Source organism: Microtus pennsylvanicus, chromosome 12 (genome assembly GCF_037038515.1).
Source record: "Microtus pennsylvanicus isolate mMicPen1 chromosome 12, mMicPen1.hap1, whole genome shotgun sequence".
Taxonomy (NCBI): domain Eukaryota; kingdom Metazoa; phylum Chordata; class Mammalia; order Rodentia; family Cricetidae; genus Microtus; species Microtus pennsylvanicus.
Genome location: NC_134590.1, coordinates 36,765,693 through 36,782,227, shown reverse-complemented (window position 1 = coordinate 36,782,227; position 16,535 = coordinate 36,765,693). Strand labels below are relative to the sequence as shown.

Genomic DNA, 16,535 nt, shown 5'->3' with positions numbered 1-16,535 from the left:
ATAAGAAATACTTGTCATACACAAACTATAATTCTGTAAAGAAAGGCTATATTGACATCTAGACCTTAAAACAATTGTTTTTTCTAAGTAATTGTGAGTAAAAATATACCCAAACATAAATTTGTCATTTTCACTTTAAAAACAAACAAATAACATGCAGTTCAGTGGCCTTAAGTCCATTTACAGTGTGGACTAACCCTCATTGCTGTCACCTCCAGAACCTTCTGATCATCCTGTAGCATTCCCATAGCCCCAAGCAACCACCATTCTCCTTTCTGTTTTCCGGTGTTGGGGGGGTGTTGGAGGGGTGGGGGAGTTTTCTTCTGTAATTTTCTGCCTTGGCCCAAGACCGGGTTCCCCAACTGGACCAATCTGGCTGGCGAGTGCTGGGTCCACTTGTCTCTGTCCTTAGGGCAGGAGTTACAGGCACAAGCTGGATGCCCTGCTTTGAACTCAGGTCACTTCCTTGCTGAGCAAGCACTCTTACTACTGAGCCCCACCCCACCCTTTTTTTTTTCTGATTCTACAAAGTGAATTAATTTAGCTACCTTGTGTGGTCGAATCAGTGGGATGTGTTTTCTTGTTTTTTGTTTCTTTCACTTAGCATTATATCTCCTGGGTTTGCTCCTTTTGTATATGTCAGAATCTTCTTTGTATGACTGATTAATATTCCACCAGTTGCATCTGTTATCCACCATTGGACATTCGGGTCTTTTTGCCCTTTGACTGTGTGAGCAGGTATGTTAAGAATATTGGTATAAACGTCTGCTCAGGTCTCTGCTTCCAGTTCTTTTGACTAAGTGAAATTGCTGGTTTGTATGGTGAGTGTCCTACTTAGGGTTTCTATTGCTGAAATGAAACACCATGACCAAAGCAACCTTGGGGAGCAAAGCCAACTTTATTTGGCTTACATTTCTACATCATAATCTATTGCTGAAGGAAATCAGGACAAGAACTCAAACAGGACAAGGACCTGGAGGCAGGAGCTGATCCAGAGTCCATGGAGGAGTGCTGCTTACTGACTTGCTCCCCACGGCTTGTTCATCTTCCTTTCTTTTCTTTTATTTTCTGTTTTTTTTTTTCTGGTTTTTTAAGACAGAGTTTCTCTGTAGCTTTGGAGCCTGTCCTGGAACTAGCTCTTTTAGACTAGGCTGGCCTTGAACTCACTGAGATCCACCTGCCTCTGCCTCCGAGTGCTGGGATTAAAGGTGTTCGCCACTACTGCCCTGCCAGCTTCCTTTCTTATAGAACCCAGGACCACCAGCCCAGGGATGGCACCACCCACAATGGGTTAGGCTCTCCTACATCAATCACTATTAAGAAAACGCCCTACAGGCTGCATATAACTTGATTTTATGGAGGTATTTTCTGAGTTGAGGTTCCTCTTTTCAGGTAACTCTAGCTGTGTTGAGTTGACAGCTAGACAGCACAGTGGGTCCCTCTAACTTTCACCCTCCCCTACTGTACTGTAATCATTATATTTGCACCATACACAAATACTGACTTCTCTGCATCCTTGCAGAAAGGAATTTTATGATGGTAGCCGTTCTAATAGGTATGAAATGTTGATCTGGTTTATTTTTTAATAAGATAAATTAGTAGTTGACATAATAAAATCTGAAAGGGTTCACTTTGAGCATCACAGAAGCTCTTGAAATGAGTGTGATTGATGCATTTTTAAAACCAGTTTCCAAGTTTCCATGCCGTTACTGTTTGCTGACAGCATGTAACCTGTATCTGGGAATGAGATGTTGCTTCAACAAAAGATCCCAACAGAGAGCTCACTGGCTCTTTCCCTGGGCTGTCAAGATGAGGCAAATGATGATGGAGATGCCCCAAGGCCTGTTAAGAAGCCAGTGGTGACTTTGGCCTTACAGACAGAGGAGATCGTGATCTGCAGAGCTTGCTGCTGCTGAGTTCCATTTGGGAAATCTGCACTGGGCCTGAGTGTTCAAAAGTTACAGCTGGAACTTTTAATCGTGATCAAGATTTCGCTGTTGTAGTTTGAAGAATAATCACTCAATTCTCTTTTGCACAATAAAACCCAACCAAGGCAGGAAACTGTAGTGAGCATCCATTATACATGAAACAGTATCAGGAGAAGTCTGGGGAGTGTGTGTTTTACTCACTGCGTGGGAAGCATTTTTAAAAAACTAGATGGTGAATTAGGAGAGGCCACCTTTGTAGAAGTACTAATGACTTAATGGATGGATTAGGGGGTCTATTGATTTTTGTGGTTGCAGTCCTAGTAAGCGGAATGGAGTAATTTATTAAAATCATTGTATATTACTGTAAAAGTCTCTGGTGGGGGCATAGCTCAGTGGTAGAGCACTGACCAAGCATGTATGAGGTTTCAGGTTCCATCATCAAGAACACCCACCAACCATCTTGTCATTACCAATTGGGTGTCCCTAATCCTAAAATCTAAAAGACTCCAAAATCCAAGGCTGTGGCTTAGTGGTAAGAGTTCTTGCCTTGCTTGCATAACACTCTGGGTTCAATCCCTAGTATTGCCAAAAAGAAAAAAAGAAGTATTCTATTAGGAAGTTATGAATTGACCAAGCACTCCACAAAGTCTAGAAAGAACTGTAGCTGAAAGACTTGTAAAATCCTTAAGCAGTTGATGTAGACAAGTTATGCCCCAGAATGTATAGAATAAATACGTTGTATATGTGATTTCACTAGATACCCAATGCTAATATGCTTGCACAGCCTCCAAGAAGCAAAGCTATCCTGGATTACTTGCTTGAATTGTATAACCATACAACTGCTATGGCATCGAATAGTATTTTGCTTATTTCAGAGTTTAGAGGAACATTTTGAGGATTGCTAAAATTAATCATGCTTTCTCTGAAAAACAAAATGCTGAGTTGAGGTAGAAGGATCTACTTACTGTATTGAGGCATCTGAAGTCTGGCCAGGGCCAGTCAGCAGGCCTATCCATCCAGCCGCCTATGAAGAAGAGGATGAGACTTAGGATTTCATTGAAGTTTTCCATAGCCTAACCATTCTAGTCTAACTTCCTTAAGAGCGTACAGTTTCCTCCATTTGCTAACAATTCAGTATCTCCAGAGTTTGATGTTTACACTTGACTACATTAGAAACAGTTTTTTTTTCATATTTGGGAGGATTTTTAGTTGGTGATTACTGGGTAGTTGTTAATAAATTCAAAAACCATTGTGCTTCGTTATTGAATTATTGCTATAGAAAGCCATGCGCTTGCTCCTCTAGCTGTGCATAATGCTGCAGGTGGCAGGGAGCATCAGTGAATTGCCCCCTTACAGCTTTTTCTCTACCCCCACCTGTCTCTGCACTGGAGCCCCTTGTGTGTTGGATCATTGGGCACTGCCAGTCAAGAGAGTCAATGGAAACCATAGGAATCTGATTTCTCAAGGCAGACAAGTCGCCTCCTTATTTGTGGATGACTTTGAACAAAATATGTGATTTCAGTGTCTCAATTTCTTATTGATACCTCAGGCTTACTAAAAATGAAGTTCCTACCTCAGTGATTGTTTTGAGGCTTCAACATATGACGTAGTGAGTGCAGAGGCAGTAGTTTTATGGTGGCCTTTTAGAGTCCATCTTGGTAGAAGACAAAGTAAGGAAAACTGGCATTCTAGAAGCTGAGGTGCCTGCTGTATTTTGCATAGGGTCAGCACCCCAGTAAGTGGGGCTGAGCTGACCTCCATCCAGCTAAAGGAGGAGGGAGGAGGCTGGCTGCTGACTGGCCTTCTGACCTCTCATGAGTTCCCAGACTCCTGAGGATTGCAGTAAACTTAACTGGAAAGCAGAGGTTTGTTTCCCAAGTCACAGCAGACTCCCTGCTCTGGCCAGTTTTCTCCAGCCCTCAGTCATGGAGGTGCCTTGACCACTGCTCCTGCTGTTGAACTGTCCAAAGTACTCCTAGTCTTCAGTTACTTATCTGTTCTCCAGGCCTCTAACCACATCCTGTTGAGCAGACCGTTCCCTTGCAGCCACACCTGCACTTGGGAGGTTCAATGATTATTTTAATCAACTGAATTGGAACACCACCCCACCCTATCCCACAGCCTACCTCCGGTATGAAATAATTGTAGTTTTTGGCTTTATAAAACCTACCGTGCCTCAATTCAGGACAAGAGATTTTGGTGGCAGAAGTCTGCTCTCAGTTACCAGCTTGAATAAAGGACTCATAATTGGCCTTATGTTCTTAGTGGCCCAAAGATTACTCACATGGATACTTCAGGCTTAGTCTGGCCCTGAACAGGGCTTCCCTTCAGCATGGGGAGACTTGAACTGTTGAACTAGTAGAAGAAACTAGCAACTGATCTTTAATCTGTGGCAGTCGGGTTAGCAAATTCTTCCATTCTCAATCTTCACATCTGTGACATGTATGCCTGACATCAAGAGAGCTCAAACTAGGCCCTGAACTGGATTCCACAGGAGTGGAATGGGATGTTGTAATGTTAGATTCTAGTGGGGGCTGGGCTTCTGGGTAGTCGTTTGTAAGTGCTCCCAGAACCCTTTGCACTGTTAACGAGCTGGTCTTCAGACTGTTGAACGTGTGAGAGGAGCTTGGTCGGCCACCAGTTGCTGTGTGAAGGGGCCACACGTAGAATTCAAGGGAGAAGTGCGGATCAGGTTTCACCTCAGTACTGCCTGCCTTTCATTAGGAAAGTGTTTTCATGTTCTCATTAGTTAGAAGAGCTCGGCATTTTGGAAGGAAATGTTTGGATTATCTGTGGTATTTTACCACCAAATAAGTAATTTAGCGCTAACCGCACCCGCGGCAGAGTACAAACGGGTGGTGAAGCCGGTTTATAAACTTGTGTGTTCATGGTTGTCCCGAATATGAAACTGGGATGGAGCGTACTCTCGTGGAGTTGTTTTGAGAATTCAGTAGAAGGAGCAGTTTTATGTTTGGTGTCCTGCACTTCACAGTGACAACATTGCTGCCTAGTGGCCGTGTCCTGAAGCGGGTGGGTGAGTATGTGAAGGCAGTAGCTCCACACTGAATTTCCCCTTTGTCCTTTTCTCTCTTCCCCACAGGGATGAATTCATCTAAAACCAAGTTAGAACTCCAGAAGCACCTGACCACACTGACCAATCAGGAGCAGGCAACTATTTTTGAGGAAGTTCAGGTAGAGTGCACTATCGTGTCTGTTGGGAAAGCACACCAGAGCCTGCTTGTGGGGCATCCTGTGTCCTGAGTGTGAGGAGTCATCACTGTCAACCCCCCCAGGGACACGAGCCAGTGTTGTGTATTATATAGTGGGAAAACTCCCCAGCCCAGGAGGCAGAGGCCCGGGTGTGGGTCCATGGGCTCTCCTTTGCTCCTTGCGAACTCTGTCAGCCTCTTCGCACGTGGAATTTCATCTCCCACTGCGGAGTCACAAGACATTTATATATGGGTTTAAGCCTAATTGTTCCTCCAACATTGGTTTTTTGCCATTTTTGAAAATATGTGTGTCGTGTTATATGTTTAGAGCCATACAGTAAAAAACACTCAGAACGCAGAGCAGAACAAAATCACCACACACAGAGGTACACTCATACACTGTGCACATCAAACCCAGAGGTCCCCTCTCGTCGTGCTTGGAGCTGCTGCCTCCGGCAAACCAGGCTGGCCGAGTGTGTCAGCCAGCCCATGGCTTGTTTGCCATGAATCTCTAATGAGCTCAACACAGCTTTCATGCCTGCCAGAGCTGAGAGCCATTTTTGTGATTTTCTGGCCCCTTTCAAAGGAGGCAAGTCCACTGCGACAGAGAAGTAATGTCGTGTGTGCGTGTATGTGCACTTGTGTGTGTGACTTGACAAGTTCTACAGTTGGGGGTGATTAAAGCAAAGAAGCAGGTAGCTGTGTGTTGTTGTCAGCACCTCGTGGGGAGAGCACGAAAGAGGCTGCATTTCCTCCTGGTGTCTCAGTAAAGTTCTCTCATCCCCTTGTCCTTCTGGAGGAGTGGCATGCATTTTTAGAAAGAAACAATAGGGTTTTTTTTTTTTTGCTTTGTTGTTGTTTTAATTTTACGAATGACCTTGAAGGCTGTTTTCACAGTTTTTATTTGCCTCTGTTTTTTGTTGAGACTCACAATTTTGCCATCTCATTCTTAATGCATTGCAACTGAAGCCAAGGCCATCAGCGCCAACCCGCTTAGTGCGTGGTACCAGGTCACTCAGGGAGCATCATCCTGGCAAGCATGGAAGATGTACTTCCCCTCCCTAATGCAGGTTTTCACTTTCATATAGATGGCATCGTGTAGCTTTCCCTAAACAGTGTGTTGATGACTCAGGATAGGCCATTCCCAGAACCCCCTTCTGCGGTAGTGAGAAGTCTAATGGGTACGATCCCTCCCCTCCATGAACAGAGACACTTGATAAAAGCCGATGGCAAAGGTTCACTGCAAATGCAGAAGTGTCCAGCCGGTACTGCAGAGTGCAGAGCTCCAGATGTTCGGTTGCTCTGAAGAAGAGGAGCAGACATGCTGTTCACTGGCTTGGAAACCCAGCTCATCCATTGCGCTCCACCATGGAGTTCCTTTTGAGAGAGATACATTTGATCTTCTCTGATGGCGCATTGATGGTCTTCAAGCAATACCTGCATGGTTTTCCTAAGATATTTTATAGGCTCAGCCATGTGATGGGCGGCAGTCTCTACTAATGTATTTGAAAATTCATATAGTTCCAAAAGGTCATATAAAAATGTCATATAAATTCCTTGGGAGTAATTTATTTCTGAAAAACCCTCCCAAAGGCCAATTATTTAAGTGTAATTGCTTTTTATAATATTAAGTATTATAGTGATAAGTGATATTTATTATTTTGTTATTAAAACATGTATATTATACTCAGTGCTTCTTTAGGAGAAAGCTTAAATAATAACTAGGCAAATGGTACTAGAAATGATGGCAGCTGGCTTTGAGCCCTCAGAGTCCACGGTGGTAGATAAAAACATTTGGAATATTAGCCTCTCAGCTCCTAAAAGAACCCACAATACCACAGAGCTACCTTTTTCTTTACAAGCTTGAAGTACGTGGCTTTCAAACATACCTAGGGGCCATCTGTGGCAGTCACAACACAGGGTCTCCCTCTCTTCTTAGGCACTTTTGAGTGCCCCTCATTGCTCTGGCCATCTTCACCAGAAATAGCTGCCTCCAAGCTGGCATTGCAGTAACAATAAGAAGAAGAATGGCTCAAAGTCTTTAATTAATATCGAGTGTGGTATCCTAGTGAAGCGTGTCTTAAGTGACTTCCTTGGAGCTCCTTAGACTTTTTCAGATTCTGACACTGCACTTGCCGTCAGTTCAGGAGTTTTCTGTCGCTTTTATGGTGCTTTGCAAGACCCTTGGAGAAACATGGCTAAGAAACAATTTAACTTTTGGCAGGAAGTTGGCTGCTTTGGATTGTTTAAATTGATGTTTATAGAACATCATGTTATAGAAAATGTTTATAGAAAAGCATACAGACTGATGATCTATGTACCTGTGCAGTCAGCACCAAGGTTGAGCTAAGAGCCTTTCCTTTACTGCCAGCTGTACCTCATTGTTGCCCTGGGTAACTGCATCCCAGCTCCTCACACCTCTGATTGTGAACAAGCAAGTTCATTATTGACCGCACTGTGATGCTGCTCGACGTGATTCATCGTCATTTTCGTGATTGTCACTGATTAATGAATGTGTATAAAACTTGAAAGAAGCCGGGCGGTGGTAGTGCACACCTTTAATCCCAGCACTCGGGAGGCAGAGGCAGGCGGATCTCTGTGAGTTTGAGGCCTGCCAGGTGGTGGTGGCGCACACCTTTAATCCCAGCACTCGGGAGGCAGAGGCAGGCGGATCTCTGTGAGTTTGAGCCAGCCTGGTCTACAAGAGCTAGTTCCAGGACAGGAACCAAAAAGCTACGGAGAAACCCTGTCTCGAACCCCCCCCCCAAAAAACAAAAACAAAAACCAAAAACTTGAAAGAAGTAGTGGTCTAACCACGGTAGAGAACGATGAAGCCACATGAGAGATTTTAGGGTGATGACACACCCCTAATCTCGGTGAGTGCAGACGGGTAGCCTCTCCGTATTTCAGTTATTTTGAGGAAGTATTCATTTCTGGACTTGGTGTGACACCGCAGATAATGCATTTCTGCTGCACTGCAGGGATTGCCTCGGGATGCTTGGTGAGTTCCAGTGGGGTCTCATGGCTCCTGTGGTCAGTGGGCAGCAACCGCAGTTATTCTGCCATTCCTGCTTGCGATTTCATTTTCTGCCAATTTGAACAGTTCGTCCCCCTCTGTCTTTAGCTGTCGGTCTCTGGTATGGATGCGCATGACCACTCGCAACTTCCACTGTGTGGTTCTGGTTGACAAGTTCCATCTTGTTAACCTTTAAAACTTGCCATTTAAACTGACCTTTTTCTAAGGATGCGCCTATCGGAAGTCTGGATCAAGGTTTCCTTTGTCATTAATGCTTGTGACTCTAAGGATAATACCACTGTTCCTTCGTTAGCTGGAGCTGTTTGCCAATAATGGCATTAACCCAGAGACTCTACTGCTGTGTAGTTGATCTGTTTGTCACCCTCTTGACTGTTAAAGGGCAGGTTAGAAATCTGGAGATAAAGAGGAGGACTGGGCAGTGGAGCAAAGCTATGAGTCAGATACTGTTTCTCTGGGGTACTTTGGGTAGTTGGGTTTTTTTTGGTCACAGAAAGTAATGTATTGAATTAGATGACTTTAAAACTACTGTGGCTGGTATTTCATATGCAGAGATCTGGGAGCTGGAGGAGACCATGATCTATTAGGGAAAGCTTGAGGAATTAATTGGTTTCTGCAAGTAACTACAGTTTGTATGTGCTAGTTTGTAGAGTGGTGTGCCGTGCCAGTGCTAACAAATTAAAAGTCCTAGGAAGGATGTAAAGAAAGAAGACTAAAAGGGGGGAGGGATGGAGAGAGACAGAGAGGAGAGGCAGGGAAAGGAGGACAGCTGGAGTACTTGGCATGCAGCTTTTCACAGAAGTACCCGCTTCACGGGGATGCCACAGAGTGCCTCATAATGAACACATTCACCATGTGACAGCGTGACCCGGATCCAATTGCTGTGTTCCTTTCTAGGTCTCTAACCTTAAGAGCTTATAAATAGTCATTATATGTGTAGTCATTATAACTACATTTGCGTAGATTTTGCTTTATCTGTTTCTAAAAGCTGTCTACTTATTAACTGTTTTGACCGCCACTATGTGATATTAAAAAATTATCTTGGGTAAAAGAACATCAAAGATCAGCTCCTCAATCTGGCCCAGGGGCTCTGTTGTCTCCACTCTTAATGTCACTGGTGCCCCCTAGTGAGAACATCGAGAAAAGCGCGGAGTTACTAGCTCCATGCTGTTAGCCCTTTGGAAGGGGATGTTAGCAGTTTTGTTGACGATTAAAAATAAATAGAATGTTTATACTTCTGTGTTTTTTTCCTAAAGAAATTGAGGCCAAGGAACGAGCAGCGAGAGAATGAATTAATTATTTCTTTTCTGAGATGTTTATATGAAGAGAAGCAAAAAGAGCACAAGCACACTGGGGAGCCAAAGCAGGTAGGCACTTGGTGATCTCCTGTGCTTTTGTAGGGCGACTCTGTACACGGGATCGGGATTTGGGGTAGGCAGAACCTTTTTTCCAACCTAAGCTTTATCTTTATTGTTGCATACATAGAGAAAATGAGGAGTGTTAGTTGTGTTAAAGATGACACATGTTTCTGTCTGCACCATGGCAGGTTGTAGTCACAGGTCACATGATTTGGGAAGCTGGTCTTAGTCACCTTTGCTCTTTGAAAGGTCGCAGTGAACTGTCCAGCCCCCCTTGGGAGTACACTTAGGGTCTGCAAGGTTTTCGTTGTGCAAATGCTGTGTCAATGTGAGCAGGCTTCCTTGGCCTGCTGGATGAGGGTTGGGAGGCCTAGCTCCAGGCATTCAGTCAGAACTTCCATTATTCCCTTTGGATGGTGGGAGTGCAGTCTCCCCCATGTCTGTTCCTGCTCTCTCACTTGTTTAGTTCTTGTGGGGTACTGTGCTGAAACTGGGACTTCCCATCTCCACAGACTCTGCCTTCAAGACATTTGAGAAGTATGGGATCCAGCACACATCTGGTTAGCTCATTATTAGTAGCTTTGATCCCTGAGAATTTTATATTTGCTGAAGTTTGATGTGGGGTTCCCCTCTGTATGCTGTGAATATGATTGATTAATTAATAAAGAAACGGCTTTAGACCTATAGCAAGGTAGAAAGAAGGGCGGAGTGAGGGAGAAGCCATGTAGTCCTGCCAGAGCCAGGCAGAACTTTAGCCAATAAACCACAGACACATGGCGATACACAGATTACTAGAAATGGGTTAATTTAAGATGTAAGAGTTAGCCAATAAGAAGTTAGAGCTAATGGGCCAAGTAGTGACTTAATTAATACAGTTTCTGTGTGATTATTTCGGGGCTAAGTGGCCGGGAACTAATTAGAGGCCTCCTAACAACAGAAGTCACTGGTCCAGAAAAATCTAGAGGGGGAAAAAATCAGTGAAAGGCCATCAAGTGCCTTAGTTTTGTAGAAGTGCATTTTCTTGTATGTTTAAGCCTGTCCCAGACACAAATTCCCACGCAGAGGGCACATGAGTGCAGAGTTCCCGTAGCATGCTCTGCATGTGCTGTTCCCCACGGGCTCCGTTGCTGTCTGGTAACCTGAACTCGGTGCTGTTTTAATTGGGCACAGGCTTAGCAACTCCCTTCAGTTGGTGTCTTCTTGCCAGTTGGCTTTGGCAGTCACCTTTTCCTGAGCTGTTAGAGCTCTCGTGGTCTCTGAACGTGCTTTCTCATTGGCCAGCTGAGGCCTGGGGCAGTGGCCTCGGTCTTCTGCCAGCCCACCTTTCCTAGCCTGCCCCTGTAGCCATCTCAGGGTCCTGAACCCACCTGTCTCTTTACCAGTGGCATGACTCCACCTAGTCAGGCTTTCCAGTGAGGTCTCTAGTTCACTGTAGCTGATTTATCTCACACACACACACACACACACACACATGCACGCGTGCACACACACACACACACATACACACACACAAAAACACACCACCCATGTAACACTTTGTGCCACAAAATGTTTTTTGCCTCTTTTCTTTGAGTCAGTCTGACAGGAAATTGATAATTTTGAAATGGCTTTTAACTGTTAGAAAAAACAGAATGAAGCACTTACAGTAGATAGAAGTTTTGACCTAAGTACAAATTAATTTTATGGATTCAGGGTGATTTGGGCATAGCACAGTCTCTTGGAGAAATATATTTGTTTTTTTTTTTTCCATTTTCCAAACACAAGAGCTGATGTGAAAGAGCCCGAGCCTCGCAGTCAGGACCAGCATTGGCAGTGCATCAGCCTTACCGTCAGAGACGTGCGTAGGTTGTTGCTCCCAGTGTGCCAGGCTCCGAGAAAATGGGAAATTTGCACAAGGCTACAGTTAGGAAATAGCAGGTTTCTGATCCAGTTGCCTAGCCTGAGCGAGCCAGCTGATGAGGTTCAGAGCACATTTATTTTCTCATTCTCTTCAGAGAGCAAACTGTGTACTGGACTTGCAGGCATGTCACTAAGGTGCACACGGGACCTCAGGCTCTCAAAGCAATGGGACCCGGAAGTGGTTTGTGTGTACACAGAAGGGTTGAAGCTTTAATTGACTTGACTTTTCTTTGTTTCTCTTTCTAGACACCACAGGTGGCAGCCGAGAATATTGGGAGTGAACTGCCACCCAGCGCTACCCGGTTTAGGCTAGATATGCTGAAGAACAGAGCCAAGCGGTCCCTAACAGAGTCCTTGGAGAGCATTCTGTCCCGGGTAGGTGACATCCTTTCTTCTTACTTCAGTTAAATAATTCTTAAACAGCCTAGGATTCGGCCCAATTTTGTTGTCTCATCAGACTTAGAGCAATAACTATCTACATTTTCTTTATCTGTGTGTTTATTGAGATGGTGTCACACTGCGTAGCATAGCCTGACTTCACACTCCCAATCTTGTGTCTCAAGCTCCCAAGTGCTGGGAAGTTACACTCTTTCGTGGTCTATCCCATGGGATTCTCTGCTCCCAAGAGCGTTGTTATTTTTACAGACCGTCCCTATAAAGAACATAGGTTATGTATGCAAGATGTAGATCACATCTTCCCTGGTGTCCCTGGGGACAGCTTTGGAAACTGTCCCATCAGCTCCTTTTGTTAAGTGCTTGGAATTCCCTGTAAGCAGATCCATGAAATAAATTGACCCATGGGCCAAATCCTACCAGTCCCTTGTTTTTATAAATAAAGTTAACTTTATTTACACAGTGCCTTTCATTCATTTACCTGTTATCTAAGGTTACTTTTGTAGAGAATTGAATACTTGTCAGAAAGGCCACGTGACTTAGAACTGGTGAGATGCTTATGAAATACTTGTTATCAAGACCTTTGTAGAAAAAGTTGCCCACAAGAGCTCTCTAGGATGCACTGAACATCTCCTGGGAGTTCCTTAGGAAGATCCAAGTACACTGAACATCTCCTGGGAGTACTTAGGAAGGTCCAGATACACTGAGCATCTTCTGGAAGTTCCTTAGGAAGGTCCAGATGCACTGAACATCTCCTGGGAGTTCCTTAGGAAGATCCAAGTACACTGAACATCACATGGGAGTTCTTCCGAAGGTTCAGATACACTGAGCATTGCCTGGGAGTTCCTTAGGAAAGTCCAAATGAACTGAGCATCACCTGGGAGTTTTTTTAGGAAGGTCCAGATGGACTGAGCATTGCCTGGGAGTTCCTTAGGAAGGTCCAAGTACACCGAGCATCGCCTGGGAGTTCCTTAGGAAGGTCCAAGTATACCAAGCATTGCCTGGGAGTTCCTTGGGAAGGTCCAGACGCAGTGAGCATCACCTGGGAGTTCCTTAGGAAAGCATTCTCCTATCCCATGCGTGTGGACATCCTTATGTTATGTCTAACAAATCAAAACTGGACATTTTTAGAGCTTGCACTATTTCATTAGAGTTCTTCAAAATGGTAGGGCAATATTCCCTCTGAAATATTAATCAGTCAAAGATGACTTTGTCCCATGGTATAACTGAGAATTTCACAATGCTCCTTAAGATAATTCAAAACAGTGCAGTTACAAAACCAAGGCTGGAAGGGCTTGCCTCTGAGAGTTCCCACAGGGATGCAGGTTGATTGAGTGACATGCAGGTGGCCGGTTATGACCACCTGTGACTCAAGAAAGAGCTTTCTATGGAGTACTTTGGGGAGCATCAGAGGAATTATTCCTTCTTCCTGTTGGTGATCCGCAGCAAATGACTTATTCTCAGGCCTTTATAGATCATTGAGGTTGGTATGATCCTTTAAACGATAGCAGAAGCATGAGGGTCTTAACACACGAGTAAGCTCTGCGGTGTTTGTGAGGGAGTTGAGTTTTCTGAGCTTACTTAACGAGGCCAGGCTGCCCCGGCTGATGCTTTGGGGCTGTATCTCAAGTGTCTTTTCTTTCTGTAGGGTAATAAAGCCAGAGGCCTGCAGGACCAGTCTGCCAGCGTGGATCTCGACAGCTCCACTTCTAGTACTCTGAGTAACACCAGCAAAGTAAGCATATTCTTGAGTGGTACCCCAAGATCCAGCCAGCAGCCTGCCCATCCTCCTACCTACACAGCTCTGTAGAAAGGACAAAAAAACCCCACATCCCTCCAGTTGTAAAATGTTTAATCTTTCCAGGCCTCTCTGCACAAGTGGAGAGCTCATGTGATTTTTTTATCATAACATAAAAGTTTTAAATAAAAAGGCAAATAACTATTCCCATAAACAAAGAATCAAGATCGTAACTTTAGTCAAATGAGATCTAATTTATAACAACAAATGAGTTTCTTATCCAAAGTAGATTTTTGCAATAATGAAAATAAATAAATTTGAGAGAGCTTCAAAGGTGGGAGGGAGGGTTATGAACTCAGGGAATTGAGTCATAAATCCCTGAGCCTGTCCTGTTGCTGACCCTTGACTGTGAGTACACACGGTCATTATGGTTAAGCAAGCAGCCAAACCTTGCCCCTGTGGTCTGCCACCGAGCACAGGTATAACAAGTTGGCTCACAGTCCTCAGTGGTGACCCACCTGGTGTGTCTCCTTGCTTTCCTGTCTTGTTCTAGAGGCATTTACACATGCCTGAACCTGGTTTGTTTAACCTTGTGACTACCAAGAGGTAAACTGGAGAGGATTGGTGTTTAGGAGACAGCCCCCACTCCCTTTACCGCCCCGCCCCGTCATTGTCAGCATGCTCTGGTGCAAGAATGAGGGGGTCTGAACTCCAGCTCCTCACCAGAGGATCGCTTTCAATTTCCCTGTGGTATGTCTCATCTGTTGTCTGTTGTCAGGAACTGTCCATGGGTGACAAGGAGGCCTTGCCCGTCTCTGAGAGCTCCTTCAAGCTCCTTGGCTCCTCAGATGACCTATCCAGTGACTCAGAAGTCCACATTGCAGAAGAGTCTGCTCTGCTGTCACCTCAGCAGTCATTCAGAAGGAGAGCCAACACCCTGAGTCATTTCCCTGTAGAGAGCCCGGCGCCTCCAGAACCTGCTCAGAACTCTCCAGGGGTCTCTCAGAGAAAGCTCATGAGGTATCACTCCGTGAGCACAGAGACGCCTCATGAACGCAAGTAAGATTTGCTTAAAGCGTCACGTGTATTGTGTATCCTGAGCTTTCTGTGCTGAAGAGCAACCAGGTCAGGTTTGACCCTTGACATCAAAAGATAAAATTGGAAGTAGTGTTGCTGGGCCGTGGTGGCACATGCCGTTAATGTCAGCACTTGGGAGGCAGAGGCAGGTGTATCTCTTAGGAGTTTGATGTCAGTCTGGTCTACAGAGCGAATTCCAGGACAGCCAGGGCTACACAGTCTCAACAAAACAAAAACAAACTTGAAGTAGTGTCGTGTCCTTCCCAGCTCCCCAGGAAGTGTAGAGGGTAGGCAAGCATTGCTAGCAAGCAGATAAACATGAGCAGAAATGGCCCTTACGTGTATCATTAGTCCTTAATGCTGAGATGCTGACTTTGGAACTTGTCTGCTGCCTTGGGAAAGGCGGCACACGGGTGTGAGTGGAGGAATTTCCCCGTTTGGATACCTAGATCTGGGCTGTGGTGGGATGGGAACACAGTGTCCACAGGCAGAGTGGGAGGGATGGGCTGTGGGTGCCCATGATGATGTCCAGAAGCCTGGACGCTGACCCTGGCTGTCGTGATCTAGTGTGACCTGGGTGTGATCTGTCGAATGACTCTGTACGACAGAATCAGAGTTGATGCCTTTTGAAGTCTGTGGGCATTCAGGATGCACTCCTTGCCTTAGGGTTGTTATTGCAGTGACAAAACACCAGGACCAAAGGCAAGTTGGGGTGGAAAGGGTTTATTTGGCTTATACTTCCACATCATAGTCCATCACTGAAGGAAAGTTGGGCAGGAATTCACACAGTAGGAACCTTGAGACAGGAGCTAAAGCAGAAGCCATGGAGGAGTGTGGCTTACTGGCTTCTTCCTCATGGCTCAGCCTGCTTTCTTATAGAACCCAGAACCCTCTGCCCAGTGATGACACCACCCACAATGGACTGGGCCCTCCCCCATCAGTCACTAACTAAAACGCCCTATATGCTTGCCTACAGCCCAGTCTTATGAAAGCGTTTTCTCAGTTTAGGCTCTTTGCTTTCTTATGTCTCCAGCTTGTGTCAAGTTGACATAAAACTAGCCAGCCCTGCTTTAAAGGATTGGGCTCAAATAAACAGTTGAACTTTTCCAGCCATAGAGAAGCACAGTTAGTGTGGTGGCAGACGCTTTTCCCGTACTTTGCTGGGTCTGTTAGTGACTAACCCCAAGCACTGGAGTCTGTAACAAGGCCCCAAAGTATCCTTTAAGATAAGTTTAAAATTGGGGCTATACCCGTGTATGCTGACTGCCTCTCTTTGGCTGGTGACAGTAGAATTTGGGGACATATGTGCCCATGTGACTTATGCCAGGTATTTGAGTCAGTGCCATGGTTGGTGTTTGTTATAGGTTGAGGGAAATGTGACATGTCACATACAGAGCTCTCAGCTTCGCTCTCCTGAGCCGCTCACTGGGAATCATGGGTTCTTTGGTGTTCGGCTGGGTGACTGAGGGCAGGAGGAAGACATCCCCCAGGAGATGTTTAACAAGTCTGCGGGTTCTGAGACATGTGTGGCTCAGCTGTCGCCCAGCAGGTGCCCTGGTTTCCAGCACACTGGGAGCAGCATCTTTCCACCTGCAAAGCCCCCATTCTCTGCCAGTCCCCAGCTGGGAGGACCAGTGCCGCCACTGCTCCTTTCTCCCCAGACGTTGTCGTGGCCAGTCATGGCCCAGTGTGAAAGGGATGGGGAAATGCCTGCCTTTTGCATAGCGACTTTGCTTTTCCTCTTGTGAACTTTCTTCCTCAGTCGATAGGGGACAGGACTTTGAAATTCAGGACAAGATGTCCTAAAGGGAAATGTGGGTTCTAAATTTTGGGTTATTTTCTTTTGCTTTACTTCTAGAATTCTTTTCTGTCGGTTCCCAGCAATGGAACAGGGTAGAA

The 16,535-nt window shown here is 45.2% G+C and overlaps 1 protein-coding gene across 6 annotated transcripts in view; it reads left to right on the top strand.

The window, feature by feature from the left end:
- The window catches only part of Tbc1d1 (TBC1 domain family member 1), a 187,048-nt gene that overhangs the window by 105,795 nt on the left and 64,718 nt on the right, over window positions 1-16,535 (top strand). For all 6 annotated transcript variants that reach the window (XM_075943453.1, XM_075943454.1, XM_075943456.1 and 3 more), the window contains 5 exons: window positions 5,029-5,120; window positions 9,428-9,538; window positions 11,675-11,803; window positions 13,470-13,556; window positions 14,338-14,618. In XM_075943453.1, the coding sequence (XP_075799568.1) occupies window positions 5,029-5,120; window positions 9,428-9,538; window positions 11,675-11,803; window positions 13,470-13,556; window positions 14,338-14,618 (700 nt within the window). The remainder of the gene's footprint in view (window positions 1-5,028; window positions 5,121-9,427; window positions 9,539-11,674; window positions 11,804-13,469; window positions 13,557-14,337; window positions 14,619-16,535) is intronic.